The sequence below is a fragment of the Eubalaena glacialis genome, chromosome 14, assembly GCF_028564815.1.
Source record: "Eubalaena glacialis isolate mEubGla1 chromosome 14, mEubGla1.1.hap2.+ XY, whole genome shotgun sequence".
NCBI classification, from domain to species: domain Eukaryota; kingdom Metazoa; phylum Chordata; class Mammalia; order Artiodactyla; family Balaenidae; genus Eubalaena; species Eubalaena glacialis.
The window spans coordinates 88858255-88881906 of NC_083729.1; the positions used below are offsets into that span (position 1 = coordinate 88858255).

The window sequence follows — 23652 nt, forward strand, 5'->3', positions numbered from 1 at the left end:
CGTGGGAGCCGGGCTTATTGCTTAGCCTGGCTCCTGGCTCCCTTCCCCCGTGCTCCTGGCTCATCCGGAAGTCCCTCTGGTGGTCGCTGTTGGGATGCCCAGGGCGGTGGCGGGCCCAGCTTCCCCGGGAGCTCCCAGGCTGGTTGGGCGTCTTGCCGTCTTGGTGGCTTGGCCCTGGAGAGGGTGCTCCTTACCCCTGTTGGTGGGAGGGTGCAGTCTGTGCAGTGTTTCTGTTTGGTTTGCTCTGAAGACCTCTGATCCTCACGTTCTTCACCTTGCCGTTGACCGGTTTGTTGATTGTGTTCTACTTCCCCTCCTTCCTCTTCCTGCCGCAGTGGATTTCGGCGTGAGTGCTCAGCTGGACAGGACCGTGGGCAGGAGAAACACCTTCATAGGCACCCCGTACTGGATGGCTCCCGAGGTCATCGCCTGTGACGAGAACCCCGACGCCACCTATGATTACAGGGTGAGGCGCCAGCCCTGCCTTCCTGCGGGTGGGGCTCCGCCTCCAGTCCCCCTCCCTGCTGCTTCACTGTGGACCACGTGGACCCCTGCTGCAGGGGCACGTCTGCCGCGACAGTATTTTGAGGCTTTTTTTTTTTTTGGTCCATTCTGCATCATCCCTGTTCTGTTACTAAGTACGATGCTGCTTTCAAGGTGGGGTGGGGCTGTGTGTCACTCCGTTGTTGGTAGAAATTTTTTTGTCCTGAGTAAATTCAGTGCTTCTGCCCTGTTTGCTATTCTTTCTAACTTGAAGAGTATATTATAATCATATTTATTATTTTAAAAATACTGTCAGAATATATAGCAATAGCTTCATCTGTGTGAAATTTTAGAGTGTTGTTAAAGAGCTTTGCAGCTTTGCTTTGGTCACAAATATATGTAGACTATTAGAGTGACCTCTAGGGACTTGTATCAATAATGCACTTTTTGATCCTGATGTAAAACCCATATTTGATCATCAGACTCGGGTTGAATATGTTTGTAAAAACTACTTAAAAATTCTGTTGGCTTAAGTAAATGAGTCAGCGTGGTTGATGTACCTGTTAATGATACTCACAATTGAGTTCCTATCTTACAACGCGCCGGTGTATTTAGTATTTATTACAAATACCCAACTACTGGAACTCAATGTAAGCCTATGGTGGAGAGGAATATTTATTTTATGTTTTTATATGCTAAAATATTTTCAAATAGATTATAGACTTTAGGAGTTTTCACTCTTTGTTATGTCATCATGTATCTTAAAATTTGAAAACATTTCTAACGCATCCAAAATATTATCATACCTAATTAAAAATAATTCCTTAATGCAGAGTCCATAATTAGACCCAGCTCATCTACACCTGGTTTGTCCAAACCAGTATTCAGTATAGGACAAGACGTTGTATTTGGTTGTTTGGTGGTTGAGTATCTTTCAATGAAAAATATCACACCCTGTCCCCCAACTCCCGCTTTCTGCATGACACCAACTTGCTGAAGAGGCAGTGTTCTACCCTTTAGATTTATCTTACCATTTCTGAATTTTAACTTTCCAGTCTCTGTAATGTCATTTACCTTGTTTTCTATAAACTGGAGAGGCTCCATTAGTATCGAGAAAAGCCTTAGCAAGATCCCCTGAGAGGAGATGGATGTGGTTTGTTTGCATCACCCCAGGGAGCGTGAATACCTGGTGGTCCCACCACTGATGCTGCCTATATTAGTTTCTGGTTAAGGTGGTGAATTGCTCTTTGTACCTGAGGGTATAGAAAACTCCGTAAAAATAAGGGAGCAGTTCATGGGCCTATCTTTATTCCTGTAATAAAACATACGTGCTTGAGCTCCATAGCATAGTTATAGGTTATTTAGGAAAACCCTTCAACTGAGCAACTTTAAGTAATTTCTTTATTAGGGTAGTGTCTGAACAAAAGAAGGCTAATGATGAAAAACCATCTGTTATCTGCTTTTAGAAAATCTTGTTTGGGTTTTAAGAAATTAGCTGATAAAACCTCATCCGTCATCCAATGTATATTGAATGCCTACCACATGGTAGTCACAATTCTGGGGATACAAAGGTGAATAACACAGACAAAAATACCTGTCCCCATGGAACTTGTATTTGAGTAGGGGATAAAGTTAAAATTCAAATTTTAGGGAATTCCCTGGGGGTCCAGTGGTTAGGACTCCACGCTTCCACTGCAGGGGGCACAGGTTTGATCCCTGGTGGGGGAACTAAGATCCTGCAAGCTGCATGGCGTAGCCCCAAAAAAAAATAAAATTCAAATTTTAAAATTAATATTTTGGGGAATCAGAAGGAAAAGACTGCATGCACTTAACTTATCTCACACCCCTGACTAAGTCTGAAGGAAGAGTAGAGAGACGTGGCAGCATGATTCCGTTTAGTGAGCAAGGGTGGATTTTATTAATTCTTCTGAGGCCCTTTCATAAAGAGTACTTTCTAGCCTTTAAACGTTTAACATCATAGTTAAGTTTGAGATATTGTCATAAAACATAAGAGTAAACACCTGTCTAGGCTGGGAGTCTAAATCATCAAATGCTTGGAAAGAAATGAAGAAGTGACAAACTGCAGAGCCCGCAGTGGGCGGGTAGGGAGAAGATGTAACGGGGACCCACCTTAGTTCAATCATAGATACGAGCAGTTCTAATTAACAATCAGTGTTATCTTTATTGCATCTTTCATTCTTTTGGAAGGTGTTCTTCCAGATGTGTTTGTGCTTTTAATTTCCTGGAGAACTTCCTTTTGGTTCGTACCCCAAAGAATGCAAGTGCGTCATTTGTGTGAATGATCAGCAGTGGGGAGTTGGTGGCCTCACAGCAAGGACAGTGTCCTAACATCCCGCTTTGTTTGCAGAGTGACCTGTGGTCCTGCGGCATCACAGCCATTGAGATGGCAGAAGGCGCTCCCCGTAAGTAGCTTGCGTTCCTTTTTAGCCCAGTTCTGTGTAACTTAAACCTAGTCTCAAGGCTTCAAAGAGAGTGGCTGCATGGATGAAACTGTTCCTGATGGGGCGTTCAGATGATGAAGGAATCATAAATACAGTGGAGTTTTCGATGTGAAAGGAATTCTTGGCATGCATTAGTCCTTTTGAAGATCTCCCTGAGGTCCGTGGGCTATGTTATCTTTTATTTAAGTTGTAATCAGACGTGTGACCTGAAATTATTCTGATGTCAGATAATACACAGTAATTTTTCTTTTTAAAGTTTGAACTTAATATTCAGTGAAACTGGTCCTACCACAGGAAATTTCAGTATTACTTATGTTTTAACTTTACAAATAGAGGCACAGCCTTTTATCTGTGGAATAACTTTCTTCAGTATTATCTATGTGAAATTTTGCTACTGCTTTGGATTAAATCAATGACAACTTCATGAAATTGATTTTTAATCAGGAACAGGGTAGAATTTCAGAGAGCAAAGGGAAAAACAGCATTTTCTGCTCGTCCCCCTTTAAAAAAAGTATATACAAAGAATGTATAACTTCCTGATACATAGTCGCTGCTGAATAAATATTTGTTGAATGAATGATAAAAGACTGCCCACAGCTAAGGATTAGTTTGCACTGCAGAAGCGGCCGTCTGTCTTGATCACCACTTGCTCCCTTAACCGAGACGGGGAAGGACTGCCTCGCCCTTTGTCTCGGTTCTCTTTCACGGCAGGAACAGTACCCTCCTTTTCTTTGGCCCCCATTTCCCAGCTGCCTTGTAAGAGTCTCGTGAAGGTAAATAAACACTCGGAAATACCTGATGTGACATACTCGTGTGTACACGTGCACCTAACACGCCTTCGTTGGGCAAGTGATCGGAGAAGAGGCAGTCATTGCACAGAATTAAACAGTCCCATCTGGCGCCCCCCATTTTTGCTCTTCCATAGGCACACTCGCTCTAACAATCAGCAGCGAGCGTTCCTGGAAGGTTTAACGCGTCTGTGTTCCAGGCGTTGTGTGAAGGCCTTTACGACCGAGTCTAATTTAATCCTCACAACAACCCTAGGAAAATAAAGTTATCTCATTGTCATCTGAGAGATGGTGTAGAAACTTAAGCTGTTAACTCCTTTAGGACGTTGAATCAATATTTATCTTTGATTTATGAAAACTTTCCAATGTCTGCTTGAAACTGTATGTTCTCGTCGCGCCTGTCCTCCTCATATTTTGCTGTGTTTAAGTGGGGGATTCAGGGTACGCCCTCAGCTGTGTAACTAGATGTGTGGACTGCCTGACGTAAAGCATGCCGATCGGACGCTGGGCAGAGCGTGCGCCCCTAGAGATCAAGAAAGAGTGACCTGAGCACGTACTGACACGCCCTCTCCTCTCCCCAGCTCTCTGTGACATGCACCCCATGAGAGCGCTGTTTCTCATCCCCAGAAACCCTCCTCCCCGGCTGAAGTCCAAAAAATGGTAAGCTGTGTGTGCTCTGTTGTTGCTGTCCTTTTCCTTTTTTAAAAAAAAAAAATTGTTCCTTTTTCTAGTTTGACTTCAAGGCAAAATTCTGGCCATTCTGGGTCCAAAAGAACACAAGAGCCAGTGCCCCAAAACACCAGTTAAAAAGTGTTGTATCGCTTTATTTTTTAATGTTTCTTTTTCTTGATCAGTTGTCCCTGAATGATACAATAGTGACAAGCCACCCTATGAAACACCAACACGTTAAAGAAAAAGGTTCCATTTTAATACTTAAACCTACCTCTCAGTGTAATATATTTCTAAACATCTTTACATGAAGAAGCAAAGCTGTGTTGACTTGTAGTTCCTCAGTTGAAGTAGTATCTTAAAATTCATGGAAGGGTTTACTGTAGTTATTGCAGAACTTTGAAGTCAGATGGGCCCCTGTCGTCCCAGCAGCGTGCACTGGAGGAGGGGTCCTCTCCCTGGGCCGCCCCCTTCCTTCTCCCTCCTTGTGCATCTGCTAAACAGAATTGATCCCGGGGAGGGAGATGGTGACGACCTCCGTGCAGGAAAGCGTTAAGAAGTGCAGCAGTGTGGGGTGACGCTGGTTTGGTGTAGTTTTAAAATCTTGGAGGGAAAGGGCAGTGCTTTGTTTTCTCGCTTGAGCATTCTGCCCACTTGTTTCCTCCCGAGGATTCCTCTGAGTCCTTTCCTGTCGGTTCCTGTCTGCACTCAGGCTGTCATGCACTCGGGCCCTCCCTCCCTCCTTTGCCGTTCCTGTTTCCTGGGCTCTGCTGTCTGTCTTACCTACTGTGGGTTTTTTTTCCTTTCTGAAACTGTTCTCATGAGTTTTCCAGGTGGTGTTGTCTCCTCTTAGGTTCTTGATTCTGATTCTGAAATAGGCCAGAGATCTCCATTTCAGCCTCCTTCTGTCCTGGACTCGGTCTTCCGGCTGTTAGGTCGTTCTAGAGCCTCTCTCCCATCCGTGGGTGTAGACACGCACATGTATCGTCACTCGTTTCTTTCCTGCTCCTCCCTGCCCTCCGCATCCTTTCCCCAATACGTTTCACCATCCTTTCCCCACCTTTGTCTGCTGGCAGGGTTTCCTCCTTTATCCCGTCTTTCACCACAATCAGCTCTGGGGAACTGAGGTCGTCTGGTTCCACTTACCAGTTCTTGGCGAGGTTCTTTAAGGTGGGACGGTTGCAACGATTTAGCCCCGGTTGGTCTCTCCTGTGTTAAAGCATGATAACCGGGGGCGTCCATGGGTGGCCAGCCCTGGGAAAGCAAATGTGGACAGTAGATGTCGCCAAGGAGTAAGCTGCGGGGCTGGGTACCGCTTCATCCGGCTCATGCTGAACTGAACGACGCTCACTTTCCCCTTCCTTTTTCTCTGCCAGATTTTATTAAAGCGAGCTGATGCTCCACCTTCGGGTATTTCACGGTTTTGTCAGTCGGCCCCCACTCTGATTGTTCTGTCCATGACTTGCAGGTTTGCATTAACCGCCGTGTGTATAGTACAGTGAGATAAAGAGACGGATGTAGATGACAGTAGATTCTGCCTGTGCTCTTCCACCACACTTCCTCTAACTGCGCTTGATCAGATGCATTCTCAGCAGTTTATGTCACTGCCTCATTTTGCCCCGGTGTTCTGAGTGGGGAGAGGGTTACAAACATCAAGTCCTTCTTCCTTTACGGTTGCTGTCTTCCCGTCCACCAGATGTAAATTTCCACGACTGTTTTTGGAGAAGCGGCCTTTAAAAGATGATTAGTGAACTCTCTTTCAGCAGAACCTGGGCATCGACTTTCAAGAATACATTGCAGATCATCGATTCTCAGATGTTGATCTGTACCCGGCACATGAGAATCCCTTTGGAATTTTTTAACTTAGGGCTCCAACCTCAAAGTTTCTAGTTTCTTAGGTTTGAGGAGTGACCCAGGCATTTGTATTTTTAATAAACTCCCACAATGATCTTTGTGGGCAGTGGGGTTTGGGAATCTCTGTGCTAAGAGCATTCCATCACTGCTGTGTAGAATCTTCTGCATTCTTCCTTAACCATAGAATAAAGTCACAACTTTAGGGCCCTTCTCTGAGCTGACCCTGACCTATCTCTTTTACCCTTTTCCACTTTTCATACTAGTATCAGAAAACAATTCACTCTTCCCTAGTACTCTACCACCTTGTTCATGTGGTTTCTGTCACTCTGGAGCAATGGCTTTTCTCTCCCATCTTTGGAATGTCAGAAATCCTCCTTTTTCTTGATGTCTGACCCACTCCACTGTCGGCAGTAGTTCTTTTTTCTTCCTCGCAGTTTGATTATACATCCGCTATTGTGTGTACATACATTACTTCCTATGTGTATCTCTTACAGAGCCTAGCATAAACAAATGTACGTCGTTGACACATAAATATTTGTTGAACTGAAAAAAAATAGTAAGTTTGAGTAGAAACAGAAGACAATACAAATGATTCTCGAAAGCAGTGAAATAACTGGAAAGGACTGAACTAATTTTCTCAACCACATTTTTAAAGACTGAATAACTCATTCATTCAACAAAAATTTATTACATACCTATTGTAGTCTACATGCTCAGAGTTGGGCATTGCTGACAAATGGAGAAGTAGGAACCAGTCCTGACCTGTACCGTTTTAAACCAGGAGGAGAGACAGAAACATAAACGTGAAGTGTGCAGTGTGTTACATGCAGACAACCCCAAAGGAAAGGCTCCTGACCTGGGGAGGGCGGGGTGCAGTGTTGCCAGGAAAGGCTTACCGACGGGAGGGTGTCTGAGCTGAGTCTCGAAAGACAGGGTGGGTGAGAGTGTGTCAGCCAAGGCTAGGGAGGGGGTCACTGTGAGCCAGAAATGGAGAAACAGGCAAAAATAAAGTGGCTGGTGGGGTAAACGTTAACAGCAGGGTCATTGCCCCCCTCAGCACTATTATTTCTGCCTCTGAACGTTAAGCGTAGAGAACTGATACGTAAACCAGTCTGAAACTGATGGAAACGTCACAGTGACAGGATCAAGCCCCGAGTCACTTACTCGGCTCCCTTTCTTACGCTGTGTCTGTCCTTGTCTTTGAGGATCCCGCCATCTCTCCTCTGCCATCTTCACGTTAGCAAAGACCTCCCTTTACTCCCTTGCCTCCTCCACCCCGTGATTACACGATCAGAAAGCAGCAGTAACTCCAGCTGCCTCCGAGGCCCCCTGTGTATGGTGTGACTCCTAAACCGTGTTTAAGTGATACTCCGGGCCCCATGGTCCCTGCTTTGTTCCTTGTTTTATCCCTGTGCCTTTGCAGCGTTGTTCACAGTGAATTCTGAAGCCCTGCTCTGTTTGCAAGCTTGTAAGTTACTGATATTTTGGAGCTTTGCTCTTTGTGGTAGAAATTTGATGATCTTTTTTACTTCCTCTTCTAGGTCAAAGAAGTTTTTTAGTTTTATAGAAGGGTGCCTGGTGAAGAATTACATGCAGCGGCCCTCCACAGAGCAGCTTCTGAAACATCCTTTTATAAGGGATCAGCCAAATGAAAGGCAGGTTAGAATCCAGCTTAAGGACCATATAGACCGGACCAGGAAGAAGAGAGGAGAGAAAGGTATTAAACCTGTTTTTATTTTCATCTTAAAAAACTTTTTTTTAGGTTTTTGCCAACCAGAATAGGTTATTCCTTTCCCACCCGCGTTTGTGCCCACCTGGCCGGGGCTTGAGTGGTCTGTCTCTGCCCTGCACCCAGGGACGGGCCGAGGGGGCAGCTTGGCTCCAGCACAGGGGACCGGCGCTGTGCAGTGTATTGCCAGGCTGACACTGGGTAGCGGGCACTGTGGCCAGTCAGCACTCGATGCCGTCCCGCTCCTCCTCGGGGGCACATCTTTGTGGCTGTGCCTCTTTACTTCATTATGGACCTTGTGTTCTGTCTGCGTCAGGCAGGGCTCAGAGCGTCCGTTGGGAACATCACCGTCCATGTGCTGTCCCGTTCCTCTCCTGCTCAAGAGCCCCAGGACTTCCTACACTTTATGGGGGTGGTGTGGTCAAGCCTGGGCCCCGTCGGCCTGACTGCTTTTCTGTCTTTACTGCACAACATGAACATTCGCTTTGCCAATTACGTAAGGTTCCATTTGGTCCCCAGTGTCTGGGTTTCCTATCCTGACGTGTTCTGTGTCCACCTGCCTGGATTCAACGGTGCCTCCTGCCCAGCAACGTGCAGGCCAGGCTTCACCACCGTCTTCTCTAAACCTTCTTCTCTGAGGCCTCTGGCTCCCATTGACCTTCCTGTTCCGTGAATTCTTAACAGTAACTTTACAGAACAACGCTGGATAACAGGCAGCCCGTTGCTGAATTTTTTTGACACTCAAAGTTCAAGGCCAAAGAAGAAACTAAAAAGAGCAAGTTCAGGGCAATCCCCGAGTGCTAAAAGTAACCAAATATATTCCTTACTGCCTTAGTTTGGGCAGTTCATCTCTTTCTTTCGAGTTTTGGCATCAGAGTGGACTTTGTGAATTTACTGATGCTCCAGGACCACTTTTCTTATGTGTCAAGGGCTCTGGAGCCCCTCTCACAGCCCTGCCCCTGCTTAGCCGTGCATCCCACAAGGGACTGTCTCGAATACAAGAGAATCTGCTCTCCCGGGGGAAATTGGGCTGGCCCAGGGGACGACCACCATTCACGGTGGGAATTGGTGTCACGCTCCTCCTCCCCCCAAGTTCTTCACACACGTTATTATTTTCTCAAAGAATAGATGGTTTTTATTTGGTGGTGGTGCCCTCGGAGATGCTTACCTGTACACGCAGTGTCATGATTCGTGAACTGACTCGTTTATCCTGTCCTTTTCTTTACAGATGAAACCGAGTACGAGTACAGCGGGAGTGAGGAAGAGGAGGAGGAGGTGCCTGAGCAGGAGGGGGAGCCCAGGTAATGACGGGGCTGCTCGTGTCCCTGCTTGATGGAGACACTGGTCCTCGGTGGTGCCGGGGCTGCAGGAGATGCCCATGTAGTGTGGAGGAGTCGTCAGTTACTTTGAAAGTGCCTTAATACCTTCCATTCTTCTGTTCTTTCAAAGACTCCTATAAACATTCTCCACCTCTGGAGCCTCTGACCCGGTGGTTCTTTACCGAGACTGCGTTGCTTCCCCTTCCCCCAGTCATTTGGAAACATGCAGGTTGTGTCTGGTCCTGGGGAAGGGGAGCTTGCCACTGGCGTTTCTTGCTCCAGCAGGTGTGGGTGGAAAACGTCTTGTAGCGTATGAAGCAGTCCTGCACACACACAATTTCCTGCTCACGGGCCAGCAGGGCCCCCTTTGAAAACACTGTAGTCTTTCCCAAGACCTGTTGGTTGGTTGGTTGCTTGGTTTTGCTCTTCCCACCAGTGTGGTCATTGGCATTTCATCGCCTCTGTTGCGGTGCGTTCTGTCCTGATCCATTCTGTAGTCGTTTTGGTCATCTCTGGCTCCCCGAGGTACAGTGAAGCAGGAGCGCGAAGATGTGGTAGCATGAACCTCACAGCGACTCATTAATCAGGGAAGAGGGGATTTAAAAGTTTCAGTAATGGTCTTGCCTGCCTGCTGTTCATGCTGCAGCTACACGTAGCTGACTAGCTAGACAAAAGGAGGGTAGGGACAGTGGTTTGAGAGACCTGTGGGGACCTGTGTGCAGAGAATGGGCGTTTGAAGAGAGCATATCAAGAGAGAAGAGAATTTATTGAACAAAGCTCCATAGTTACATAAAAGATTTGAATCCATTTGAGACTAAAATTTTCAGAGTAATTTGAACTGATTTCAGGAGCAATATAATTGTTTTGGGTTAGGGACGCCATATAACGAAAGAAGCAGTTTAGGAAGATTGATTTGCCATTTGTTCTGGGAGTTTTGAAAGTGGAGAAGTGACTCTCAGCCGGGAGACCACCTAGGAGTGACGCTACTTTATCTGTGTGATGGCTCATCCTCGGGACCCACCTGGGCTCAGCTGCTGGCCCTGCAAGTAGAGCGCATGGGAGGGGATAGTGGACAAGGCACGGTGGGCCACGTGGAGAAGGTGAGGGGACGGCCAGTGCTGGATGACGCTGGTGTTACCGCCCGGGCAATCCCGGAACGTGACGCTGCTGTTCCCGGTGGGAAGTAAGGCGGTCCCAGAGGGCCTGATGACAGGTGGAAGGAGGTGGCTTCAGCTCTTCATCGCAAGTTGAGTTGATGTGAGACTCCCACGTAGAGATGTCCTGTCAAGCATCCAGGACAGAGATTTAAGATATTTACGAGGCAGGTGAGAGAAGGGGCGACGCTGCGGAACCGTGGGCTCCTCGTGCCCGTGGGTGTGTTCGTTCGCTGGGTCTCAGGGTGGGAGGAGCTCGGAGGAGGACGGGCGTGGAGGTGCCCGTGGGTGTGTTCGTTCGCTGGGTCTCGGGTGGGAGGAGCTCGGAGGAGGACGGGCGTGGAGGCGGCGTAGCCCGCGCCCCTGAGAGCCCCGCTTCCCCCTGCAGCTCCATCGTCAACGTGCCGGGCGAGTCGACGCTCCGCCGGGACTTCCTGAGGCTGCAGCAGGAGAACAAGGAGCGCTCGGAGGCCCTGAGGCGGCAGCAGCTTCTGCAGCAGCAGCAGCTCCGCGAGCAGGAGGAGTACAAGCGGCAGCTGCTGGCGGAGAGGCAGAAGCGCATCGAGCAGCAGAAGGAGCAGAGGCGGCGGCTGGAGGAGGTGGGGCGGCGGCGCGCGGCTCGGGCCTCTCGCGCCCCGTCCGCAGGCGTGGCCCGTGAGGCCGCCTCGGGAGGGAAGGGGCGCTCGCGCGCTGACGGGCAGGGCCCCGCACTCCGGGAGGCCCTAGACGTGTGCTCCCCTCTTGCAGAAGTTCGGGGGCTGCCCCCGGCCACTCGTCCTATTTGTGCGGGATGCAGGGCCCAGAGGCGGCGTCGCCCCGGCTCCGCGGAGGCCGCGTACGCGCTGGTCTGAGTTGGCCAGCTCGGCCTTGACCTCGTTTCCGTTCCACTCTTGGCCTCTGGGTCCCAGCTGGTGTGTACCTGTTTTTCTGAAAACATATGTACACAGGAAAAACATTTGTCTACAAATTCCTTAACTTTAGGTACATTTAAGAGGAAGGGATGAAGAAGAGAGTTATATTGGGCATGATACAAATGCTATTCTGTAATCTAGCTGTTGTGCTGGGATTAGTTACTTGTTGGGGCGGGGGACACATTTTGTACCACCTGCTCGTTGTTTTTGTTTGTTTTTGTTTTTGGCTGCGTTGGGTCTTCGTTGCTGAGGGCGGGCTTTCTCTAGCTGCGGCGAGCGGGGGTTGCTCTTCGTTGCGGTGCGCGGGCTTCTCATTGTGATGACTTCTCTTTCTGTGGAGCACGGGCTCTAGGCGCGCGGGCTTCAGTAGTTGTGGCTTGTGGGCTCAGTAGTTGTGGCTCGCGGGCTCTAGAGCTCAGGCTCAGTAGTTGTGGCGCATGGGCTTAGTTGCTCCGCAGCATGTGGGATCTTCCCGGACCAGGGCTTGAACCCGTGTCCCCTGCACTAGCAGGTGGATTCTTAACCACTCAGCCACCAGGGAAGCCCCCCACCTGCTCGTTTAATTCATTAATACTATCGACGTTGGTAATCTGGTTACCCACAGCTTTTTCATTTTTAATTCACAAAGACATTATTTCCCTATGTTTCACCTGGGGCTCAAAAGAGTCTTTTTTCATTTCCTGATTGCCTTTTACTATATATATCACAGCTTCAGATTTCCCATTCATAGTAGTTTGTTTCCATTTAATTCATACATCTTATTGTTTCACCTTTATCCTTCATGCCAGAAAAAGAACCCCAAACAACAGTAAAGCCATGTGTTGATACTGTACAGTGGAGTTTAATTTAAATGACAACACATGCTTTTTCCCAAGTTACTTAAGGGTACATTTTGTGGGGAGAATCTTTGCTTCGTTTTGTGTGTTTATAGTCTGAATTCTGAAACTTTACAGTTTGCCCTGGTTTAGAAAACCAGTGTCTGTCTAACTAAGGAGACTGGAAGTATTCGGCCAGCGCTTTGGAAGAAAACACAGGGCACAACCTTGCTCTGTGGGAGGGGCAGCATTGCTATTTATGTAACTTTTTGCAGTTTACTTGCAAACTCTCTTCTAGTATTTTAAGACTCGGTGCTCTTTGAACATAACAGAAAGCTTGAGTGGTTCCGAGGGTTTTCAGGCTGTACCTGGACCGTGTGGACTTAGTACACGAGAGTGCTTGAGTTCTGAGGCTCTGGCTGTTTCTAGTTGCTTCTTTATGCAGTATCCTCCACGGTCCTTTCTAACCCTGGGCCATACTTCCTTCAGCTCAGTGATGCAGGGGAGTTCGGTGGTTTATAACTTGAAGGATCAAGGACTGGGTCAGCTGGAGCCCCTTTCTAACACAGGCCCTGGAAACTGCTTTCAGGCCTAGTGACAGTGAGATAGGTGTCCATCATCCAGGCTCTGGACACGATAGGGAGTGAGGATTATGGGGTTAGGCCAGCGATGGCTCAAGGAAAGGAACTGAGGTTTTAAAGCGATTTGTTCTGTCAGCTAAATAGAGGCTAGAGAATCAGGGTTGTCAGCTAAGTGAGAACGTGGCACTTTACTGGCTTCAATTAGCCCTGTAATTTCAGCTTCTCAGTAAAAGTTCAAACTCAGAGTCACCTTTTTAACCTCTTAATCAGGGAAGATGGAGCAGGGTCCTGAAATGGTGGCGTTTGCAGGAACAGAATCCACTGATTTGGATTCTTGGTGATCCAGCGCCATTTTGTCAGCCTGGTAATTAAGGCCCCAGGAAGTGGTTTGGGAATATTTGCGCCATAAATGATTTGTAGCCCTTTACTGGCATTAAAGGTTATGAGGAATAGGGATTCCTTTTGTTATTATTAACAAAGTAGATAAAGATGTTCATCTTCACTCATAAGATAAATGATGCTTAAAACTGAAAGGTGATAACTTTCTGTCAGCGACTGGCAAAAAAATGGTCCCAAAGTCGAGGCTGTAGGGAAACAGTGGAGCTGTTCCTTTCTCTGAAAGTGCCATCAGATCCGGTGTCCTGGGGCTAAGGGCTTCTCCGCAACCCCTACCGTCTCAGAACCTCGCCTCGCCGCAGGCAGGGGGAGCGGTCTGCCCCTCGTAGGCCCTTCATCTGTAAGAAGTCCATGTGGTACCTACACCCTCCGCTCTTGCTTGGTGCCCGTTGAGATTTGCTGCTGCTGGGATCTCTCTGCTTTGTTTCTCTTGCTTTCTCTTCTTTGCCTCCTGTGTCAACTGGAGATCTTGGAAGTCCTCGTAGATATTTTCAAGTCTGTCTGCCAGTTTTGCTGAAAATGATGTTTCTGATTTTTCTTGTTGCTTTTGGATGGTCCCAGGAGGAAACTGGGAGCGTGCTGAGCTCATGCGGCTGAGTTCACACTGGTGGTTTCGTCCCCTCCTCTCCTGCCCCTCACACTTGTCCTCCTCTTCTGGATGTTTTCTCAGCTTACTCTAAGTTTGTTACCCAGATTCAGAGCCCCGTGTGATAATGATCTCCCTCTATCAAAAAGTTTTAATATTACTCTATTACCTTTTATATGTAGATGGATCATCACACCTTTGGATCACGTAGAGCTTTGCCTCTAGCTAATTTCTTTTCCCCACCCTGGCCAGCTTTTTTTCCCAGTCTATTCTTACTTTTTTTTTTTTTTCTGTTTTTTTCTTTTTTTTTGAGCAGAAGTGAAGATTATTTCATCATACTGTCATTTTATCCTAATGGTTTTGTGCTCTTTTTTTTCATTGACTCTTGCCTTGGTACCTACTACCTACTCCTCCCATTCCTGTGACATCCACACATGATCACATCTTCTCATTCCTCGTCTAAGTTTAATAGAAATACTATACAAGACGTCCTGGAGAAAACCCCATTAGTGGTCTAAGTTAAGGTGACTTTGTTAGCTGCTGTACTTTGGATATGTTTTTGAACCTGTTACATATTGAAGTCACTTATGTCCTAATTCATAATTTTTCAGTTTTGACCCCGTGGAGACTGTCAAATTATTGGTAAAAGCAAGATACATTTGTCTGTGGTTTGGTGTGCTACTTTATTCAAAAAAAAAGAAAGAACATTTCTTAGGGAAGATTTGTTTTTAGCAAACCTATGATACTATTGTAACAACAGCACATTAAAAAAAAACTGCATAATCTTTTTATTACAGATAAGAGACAAAAACTTTTCATTTGAGGTTAGAACTTATCCTTTTCTTAAAAACAAAAGACGAAAAAAGGGAGAACTGCAATTCCCTGTGCGTTCCCGATCTTACCCGTTTGTGCAGATGACTGTGTGCTCTGCAGACTTCGAACCCGGCCAAGGACTTCACTTAGAGGGCCAAGTCCCCTTTTCTGCTGCTTGCGTCTCCCTTTCTGTTCTTGAACTGCTGGTAGGATGTTCCAGACTCCACACCGTCAGAATTTTTCTGCAGGTATTTACAACAATAATCCCTTTTCTTTGCGATCTGCCCGAGTTTGCAGCCCCGGAGATGCCGTAGTCCCTGCGCTCTGGGGTCTCCGCTTCCCGCAGAGAGGGGCGCGTGTGGGTGTGCGACCAGCAACTCCTCCCTCTGCTTTTCTTCTACCAAGAGGACGCATGCTTACATTCGTCTCTCTTGTTTCTGCAGACCCCATAATGACCCCAGTTTTAGAGAGGTGGGTGGAAGTGGAAGAAACTAAAAACAAAGTAAAACAAAGTAAAGTAAGAGAAAAAATTTTGTCTGACATCAGCCCCAGGCTTCGCGCTGCAGACGTGCAGCGAGCTCAACACGGCGGAGGTGTGGGCGCGCGCGCGCGCGCGCGTGTGTGTGTGTGTGTGTGTGTGTGTGTGTATGTGTGCGCGTGCGCGTGTGCGCGTGCGCGTGGGCGCGCCAGTCAGGACGTGCCGCCCCAGGGCGAGGGGGGCGGGGCAGCGCAGCCCCGCAGGCGATGCCTCGCAGCCTACCCTCCTCGGCTGCCTGTTTGTGTTGGCCTTGGAGAAATGGCGGGCGTTTTTCATGGGCGGGCTTAGTGGAGGCCCTGGAGGCTGCTGCGGATGCCGAACAGAAACCTGCAGGCTCAGTCAGGGGAGGTCAGCCCCTCTGTAGGGGGAGCCATGTTTGAGCCCTGACCAGAAGGCTTCGCTTGCTTCCTTTTTTTATTGCCGCACTTGGCTGTCTTTTGGTCTCCGCACTTGCAGGAGAGCTTTCGCCTCTAAAATGAGCCCATCTGGCCCAGCGGAGGTGCGATGCCTTTAAAAAAAAAAAGAGAGAGAGAAGAACGTTTGCGTGAAGTGGGATTCGTCTTGAAGCTAAATTGTAACACTAGGAAAGCCTGGAGCGTTCTAAGAAAAACGGAGCGAGCCGTGGCAGGCCTCTGTGGTTGTCTCTTGGCTGTGACATCTCAGAAGGACAGTGCGGGGACCCGCTTCACCCCTCTGAGGCCCACACAGAGGCCCCTGCTGGGCGCCTCACTCATGTCTAACGGCGAGTGCGTGTGAGCACAGGGTGCGCCTTCCACACTCAGCTCCAACCGTGCTGTGCACGGGGGCCTTGCTTTTGCCAGGGGGCTGCTGTCTCGCCTCTCAAGTCCTCAGCTCTCAAATGTTCTTTTGGCGTCCCAGTCTAGCGTTTTTTCCCTAGTTAAATTTTGTAAGCGCTATTTTAATTCAGCAAATGTTATTTGTTGCCTAAAGATGGGGAAGAGTTGTCTTTGGGGAGAAGCAAAGTAGTTTAGTAGTTTCTCTACTAAAGTTCATCAGAACTTGCACTTAACAAACTCAAGGGTTGCTGGTACACGTGCAGCCACATGACCTCCAAAGCTCTTGGAAATAGTCGAACCTGAAGAATAGATTTGTTTATTAAAGTTTAGTTTCTGTTAAAGCCCGTAAGTCCAGTGGAGTGTCTGTAAATGGACCCCACTATTATCAGCATGACCTATTTAGAAAAGTTCGAATTGTGAGATGAAGGCATTGCTTTTAAATACCAATCTAGAAAGAGAACTTAAATGTAATTAAAGCGTAGTTGGAAAAGTACATATTTACTCAGGCATGCTTGGAAACATTTAAGTAATAAGGAAATCTCTATAATTTGAGAGATTTGGAAATCACTTTACAGCATCATGCAGTTTTTCAGTTTGTTTGATTTTGTTTTTAAAGAAAGAATGATTTAAGAAAATAAGAATGACAGTTTGAAAATGCTTCAAAGGATTTATATCATGTTTACTGCTCTTAATGGGGTAAACCTGAGCAGGCATGTTCATTAGAGTCTCCTGGGTTTTGTTGCTTGAAATCACAGGCAGAAGGTTAATCTAGTGTGGATTGATGTTGCTTAGCTGATTGCTGATGGTATATATGTTTCATTTTTGACCATTTTCTTTTGAAGTTCTGTTACAAGAGGCCAGCTTTTCACATTAGTAATCTATTAAGGTATTTACTAAGGGCTTTCTTTAATCTTTAATTACCCCCGAACACACACAAATACACACACACACACACATCCCCCAGTTAAGGGCCTGTTCTGACTGTAGTGGTTTGTATGGTTGGAGTTTAAATTTTTGCTCTTGGTCCGATTTACAGCTTCAAATATTACAGCATAATGTGGAAGAGGACTCGGTAACTACATTGTTCTTTGCCTTGGCCATCAGTCTCCCGACCAGGACTTGCTGAGTGGGCAAGTCCAGGGAAATTTACCACGTTCCACGTTGTCTTGTGGATTTTCTAAAAGTGTGGGACTTACCTTACCTATAAGACTTGGAGGAGAGGGGCTGTGTCTGGTTCATCTTTGTGTACCCATGGCGCTTCATGAATATTTCCCAAATGGGGGAATCAGCATTTGTATCCTTGTGTATCTCTGGAAAGAAAGGACTTGTTCTGTAAACTTACAGCCATTCTTCAGTGAACCTTTGGGCTTGAGATCTCTGATTTGAGTTCCAGAACCACCTTAAAGGGCCTGGTAGAACATCCTGAGGCACAAAGCATGTGTAAAGTGTGAGGCTCTATGCAGATTAACAATGACTATTCAAGCACGATGTGCACTTACTAGGTGATCCTGAAAAGATGGCTTTATGATTTGGTTGCATTTTGTAGGACCTGGAGATATGGATGGATTCTTTAGTCTTACTCTAGATGCTAAATGTTAGAAAATCACGGCATCTTGGATATTTACAGGGAGCGGGGTGGAGATGAGCGAAACACGGTCCCTACTTTTAAGGAGCTTATAGTCTTTGTTTGTGTGTTGATCTGGTAACCAAGAGTATGATACTTCCACAGGACCAAGGAAGAAAAAGCCTTTCAGAGGCTTTCACTTGACAATTGAGATCGTTAGTTGTAGCCTGTCCCTGTTTGTAAGGTGTTTGCTTACTGTTATTTTAAGACGTGCATTTTGAATTAAATTTACTGTAATAATTTTAGATTATTTTAATTAAGTAATTACACAGTAACTTTATTTTATCGACTTTGGTAAAGAGTTGAACAGAAACAACTTGGTGTTTACCACACTTTCATTGAGAAATCCCAGTGCAGTGACTGCAAAGAACTGAAGATGGCCTAAACAAGGAGAACAAGAATGGAAACCCAGTTGTGGACGTGAGTGTGTGGTAGAGCGTAGGCCGTGGGAAGGTTGATGCTGCCAGCGCTGGAAGAGAGTCCAACGTGGGAGGTGACGAGGGGGCCAGAAGCAGGTGTATATGCACAGTGGGCCCTCACCCCAGGCAGCCAGGCTGCTGTGCTCCCCTTTCTCAGCCGACACCTGCCACCTGGAGCAGGCGAGCAGCGGAGATTCAGGCACAACTGAGGCCGCGGAGAGGGAGGCTGAGACAAGGGCATCCGTGAAGGGCTAAGTGCTGATGAGCGTGACGGCAAGCGCACCCGCCTCGCCTGGAGCCCATCCGCTGGTGCCACGCCCGTTCCAGGCGCCCCCGTCCACTACACCCTCTCCTCACCTGAGGACTCAATACTGCACAGATCCCTCTCTTCAGAGACTGACCCGCCCAAGGGAAGAGGTCACGCTGCCTCACAGTCACCTAACTTGGAAGCTTCACAGCCACAGCTTGACGGTTTGCTTTTCACTGCCTTGCATGTCAGTAGATGGCCCAAGATAGAGGACACAGAAAAATCTTTAACTTGAAAGATTCCAAGACACATAGAAAAAGGAGCTTGAAGGAAATAGAGACAATGTAGGGAACAGAGAAAATATCTCACACACATACATATACACATGCACAGAAATCTTAATATCCTTACAGAGAGAAGATATAAAAATCATGAAACAAGACTATTCAGAAAATAAATAATTTTTTTTTTAAATTTTTAATAAATTCAAACTCCCAGAAAGTGGGGAGAGAACATAAGTTTAGGGGAACTAGTACAGAAGAAAAACAGAATCAATCCAGGTGGTTTGACTCCCATTTAACAAATGGTCCAGGAAGTGAATACCAGAGGGAGAACATGCAGCAAGAATTCAAGAGAAGTTTCCAGAACTAAGAAATAATTTCTGAATTGAAAGGCTTACTGAGTACCCAGCCCAGTGAATGAGAAAAGACGCCATTCAGAGGCACATACATCATCTTGAAATTTTAGAAACTCAAGGATGAAAAGAGGATCGTAAAAGCTGCTGTCAGGGGAGCAGATAGAGGGGTGTGGGTGTGGGTGGTACTACGTGTCAAGGATCCTAATGGGCTCAGATTCTCCAGAGCAACATCAGGAAGTAGAAGGTGACACACCAGTGCTTTTGCAACTCTGAAAGGAAATGAGTGCCTCCAGCCAGAAGCATATGCACAGCATGGGAGCAGAGCTTTTGTGACTTACAGAGTCGCTCAAGTCTTCTACTTGTCTTCACGCTTCCTCAAGAAACTACTAGAGGATGTGTTCCAGCAAATAAGAGAGAAGTTGACAGGGGATCCTGTACAGGAGAGGGTCCAGAAGCATTCCTAGGAAGCAGGTGGGCAGAAGGATGGGATGCCTGGAGAGCAGCCTGTCTAGGTTGGCCCAGGAGAAGAAAGGGCTGTGAGAGGGTTAATCTCTAGAATAAAGAAAGAATACCTGACCCATTTGACCATATGGAAAGGAGTCTTATGGTGTAGACTTTACAGATGATGCTATGATGGACCCATAAAAAAACAGGCAAACAAACAAGCAAGAATAAGGCAATTTTTTACTATTTATATATGTATGTATGTATTTTGGACAAAATAACATAGATTTATTTACTCTTTTAAATATAAATTTTATTCTTTAAAATTTTTTAAATTGGCCTCAGATTTTTTTTCTCCAGGTAGCCACTAGTTAACAACAATCAAAATGGCACATGGCATTTTAGATATAAATGATCATGGGGCGGCAGCATAGCAAATGTTAATAAATAAAAGAAAGGTTGTTAACAAAGATGTATGTCTTATGGCTTGAGGATGGTTAATTTAAAGTCTGGTACCTTGATTAAAAAATTTTAAACACAAATGAAAATGGAAAAGGCTACTTGTAAGGGCATTTAAAATTGAAAATTAAAAATTCTTAGTAGCATTTAGTTAGATGAAGTCAAGATTTCCCACCGGCCTGGGAGCCCTGCCCTCAGTGTAGTTGGAAATAACCCCCAGAAATGGATTCTGCACATTTCACCACGTTGGAGCTTCCTGCCTGGTATGAGAACGAGTGCTTTCACTGAGGCCAGAGGACGTGCACGGGGTCCCGCCACTCGCCGGGACTCCGGGTGACCACAGCTCAGGGGTGCGAGGCAGGGGGTGAGCTGAGAAGGCTCCTGGGCATGGGCTGGACCAGGGTCGGCCCTGCCCTCGGTAGGCGGAGGCAGCTGTAGTTGCTGGTGAGGGGCCGGCGTGTGGGAAGCCGGCTCCCGTGCTGCTTCACTCCCCGCCTCTGCTCTTCCTTTGCGATCTCCCGTTGTCTTCTCTGGAGACAGAAATTTGAACCTCGAGGCTGGTGTGAGGTGGACACTTGCCCGCATCTGGACTTAACGGCTGTGTGGTGGCCAGAGTGCAGCCCTGCTTCCAAGGCAGCGTGGCAGCTTCCAGGACTCTCACTGCAGTTTTTCTCCTTGTCTGGCTCTTTCTGGAAGAGTCCTTGCTGATACCAGCCAAGGCATCGGCTCTGCTTTTTTTGAACTAAAGAATTTTTCAAGATTCTGTAAATCACAGGAGAGGAGAAAGCAAGTGAAGCCACGGCTTTTCTTTTTGTTTTGTGATCCCACGGGGCTAAGTGGCACCTTTCCTTCAGCATCGTTCCTAAAAATTAAAGAATTTTGGTAGCCTGTGTGGTCTGTAAGAACAGGGCAGCGGGTGCATCTCTGAGGCTGTTGCGGTGCTGTCTGTGGTCACATGGCGTTGTTTAGCGCAGTGCAGCAGCCCGGAAAGGTTTTGAATCTTGCATTCCATCAGTAAAAAAAAAAATTGAGCATGTATCTGATGGAGACATATCTAGTAATTTTGTATAGTACTGATACGTACATTATGAAATGTGCAAAAGTAGCTATCTTGAAGAATGAGCTGGGAGTATAAGAACATAAAAGTTCTGGGTGTGTTTTTTGTTTTTTACCCTCAACTCCGGTTGCCTTGCTGGCCTGTAGAGCCTGCTGGCAAACATATCATCTCCCCCGGGAGGTGGGGAGGGAAAGGGAAAGCCCAAACCTTTCCGAGGGGGACGGTCCTCTGACAGTTCACTGCTTGTGAGACCTTGGCTCATAAGCAAGTCATGTCGTTACCTGAAGGTGGTAAAATTCAGTGTATGATATTCTTAGCTTCTTCTGACCGGTTCGCTTGAATCTGATTGGCTTGAAAAGCTAAGGGGGAGTTTTGAGGTGTTGACACTGGTTGCCTTTCTTCTCTCTTCTGTTTTCCTTTTGTCTGACTGACTTTGAGGGGAATTGTTCGTCTCCACCTGCCGTCCTCTCTTGTGGTTGTGGTTCTAGAGCTGTGCTAGCGACTATTTAAATGTAAATTAACTTCAGTAAAATAAAATGAAAAACTCAGTTCCTCCCTCACGTGCTGGGCACATTTCAGGTGCTGAGTAGCAGTCTGCGGCCGGTGGCCGCTGTGCGGAGATGGGGCACCTCTCCATCCCAGGGGGGCTGCGAAGTGGCTGCATCACTTTGCAGGCCAGCCCCCTGCACATTTGTGGGAGGAGTTGGTTGATTTATACTCTGCGCGGTGGCAGTGCTTTACTGACAGATAGATGTCTGGGGCTGGATGAGAAGGGACCAGACGTGTGCCCAGGGTCAGGCTGCCAGGTACCGAGGGGTTGACAGATGGTCTGCGTCAGGAAAGGCTGTCGGAGCGGGTCTGGCGACTCAGTAGCGCCTTCTGCACTTGCTGATGGGATGCAGGATGCTGTCTGAAACGGTGGGAGGCACAGTGGCCCTCGACCGGGGGGCTTACCACCCAGGCGACTGCGGACAAGTCACTTCTCTCTTCTTGAATCCGTTTCCTCCTCTGTGGAGTAGGAGTGAAGTGCTCCCTAGGTTTGTCATGAGAACTGTATTAGGTAAAGGACATGGAAGGAAGACTATCAGATACTTAGCACCATGCGAGATACAGAGTGAGCTTGTGCTCGTGGCAGTTTTTATATTCATGGTAATAATAATAGCATCTCTTATTCTCGTTGGTGTCACTTCTTCTCTCCCTGATGTGTGCTTCTTTTTTCCTCGTTTAAGTATTTCTCTCCTTTCTCTGCCCTATTTCTGTTCTCCTGTATTCATTTCTCTTCTTTTTCTTCTGACTTAAGGGCCCGGGGTAGCCTTGTTAGTGATACTCAAGGATACAGAATTCCCTGTCCCCTCCCTGCTGTGGTTCAGCGAAGAACGGGGAATAACTGATATCCAGTGAAACCCAACTCTGACTGGTACTTACAAGGAAGCTGGTGTATGTGAGCGGAGGGGCAGTGTGGGAAGAGTTGGCCGGTGCGGGTGGGGTCCCCGAGCTCTCCCTCTTGGCCTCTCCCCGTACCTGGTCAGCAGACCACCCTGCGTGCCGTGCCATGGCTGGAGAGTCTGCTGACTGGGTTGCTTTACTTCCGCAGCAACAAAGGAGAGAGCGGGAAGCCAGAAGGCAGCAGGAACGTGAGCAGCGGAGGCGAGAACAGGAGGAGAAGAGGCGGCTGGAGGAGCTGGAGAGACGGCGGAAGGAAGAGGAGGAGCGGAGGCGGGCGGAGGAGGAGAGGAGGAGGGTTGAGAGGGAGCAGGTCAGTCCTCAGGGGGCGTGCCGGCCGGGACTTTGGAGGTCTGTCGCTTCGCAGAGCCGGGGGATTCGGGGCCAGAAGCACACACGCGTGTGCACGCGTGTTCACGACTTCAGTCTGAAAATGCAGAAACACAGTTGGAAGCATATTCCCTTCGATACATTGAATCTCTTGTCTTTACCAACAGATACAGAAATCATTACACTTTAGAAACCTCTTGAAACCAGCAGGGTGGCCTCCACTAGTATGATGCCTGAAGGATTTCCGAATGTGTCTAATGAAATGTGAAACCAACTGTAGGACACTTCCTATGAGAAGTGTTTGAAGTATCCAGTGACTAACTGAATATTTTAAGATATATTTGCATATAATTCAGTATGTCCATACGTGACGTTAGAACAGCTGATAACATTAGCCAAAAGCGATCAGATTTTAGTGACACTTGCAGCATGTTATTAACGTCAGATAAAGTTGCCTTTAGGAGTCTGATTCCCGAACCACCTGTGCAAGCAGAAATTGTGCTTTTTGTTGTCTGCGTTGTCCGCGTGAATCCCATCATAGCCTCTCTGCCGTTCATGTCTTTGAATTGATCAGTCTTTGTCATGAGCTTTGAACAAGGAAAAAATATATGAAGGGGGACCAATTTAAATGATAGCTGAAGTTCATACTTAAAATGCTTGTAAACAATGGTATTAGCTTCCAAATTTGATTATTCAGCTACCCTCCCTTGCCTCGGGTTTTCCCGGTGTTGGGTCTACATACTATTTTTCTGTTGACATTTAAGTGATTCTCTTGATCTCTTACTTTACTGACGTTGTTGGCCTGTTAACTGTGGTGCATTTAGTTTAGTTTTCATGTTCTGATTTATACTTGGGGACTACAAAGAGGAGAAAACATATAAACTTGAAACAGTTAAGTCTCGGAGGGTTAATTCTCCGAACTTGATTGGGAGAAGAGGGTGTGAATGTAATACTAACCTTCAGTGTTCTAATGGAGTCTTTGGCTTTTGTGTATAGCAAGTATTCTTCACCTCTTCTTTTACAAAAATAGCATCAAAAGTCAGTTTTATTCCAAAATACTCCCCGTGTCAGCCGTGCTGTAGGAACCTGTCATTTCT

General features: G+C 47.0%; 1 protein-coding gene across 43 annotated transcripts in view; it reads left to right on the forward strand.

The window, feature by feature from the left end:
• The window catches only part of MAP4K4 (mitogen-activated protein kinase kinase kinase kinase 4), a 169713-nt gene that overhangs the window by 115622 nt on the left and 30439 nt on the right, over positions 1-23652 (forward strand). For all 43 annotated transcript variants that reach the window (XM_061210812.1, XM_061210815.1, XM_061210821.1 and 40 more), the window contains 7 exons: positions 336-466; positions 2852-2906; positions 4315-4393; positions 7798-7973; positions 9214-9286; positions 10847-11057; positions 22377-22538. In XM_061210812.1, coding sequence (XP_061066795.1) covers positions 336-466; positions 2852-2906; positions 4315-4393; positions 7798-7973; positions 9214-9286; positions 10847-11057; positions 22377-22538 — 887 coding nt within the window. The remainder of the gene's footprint in view (positions 1-335; positions 467-2851; positions 2907-4314; positions 4394-7797; positions 7974-9213; positions 9287-10846; positions 11058-22376; positions 22539-23652) is intronic.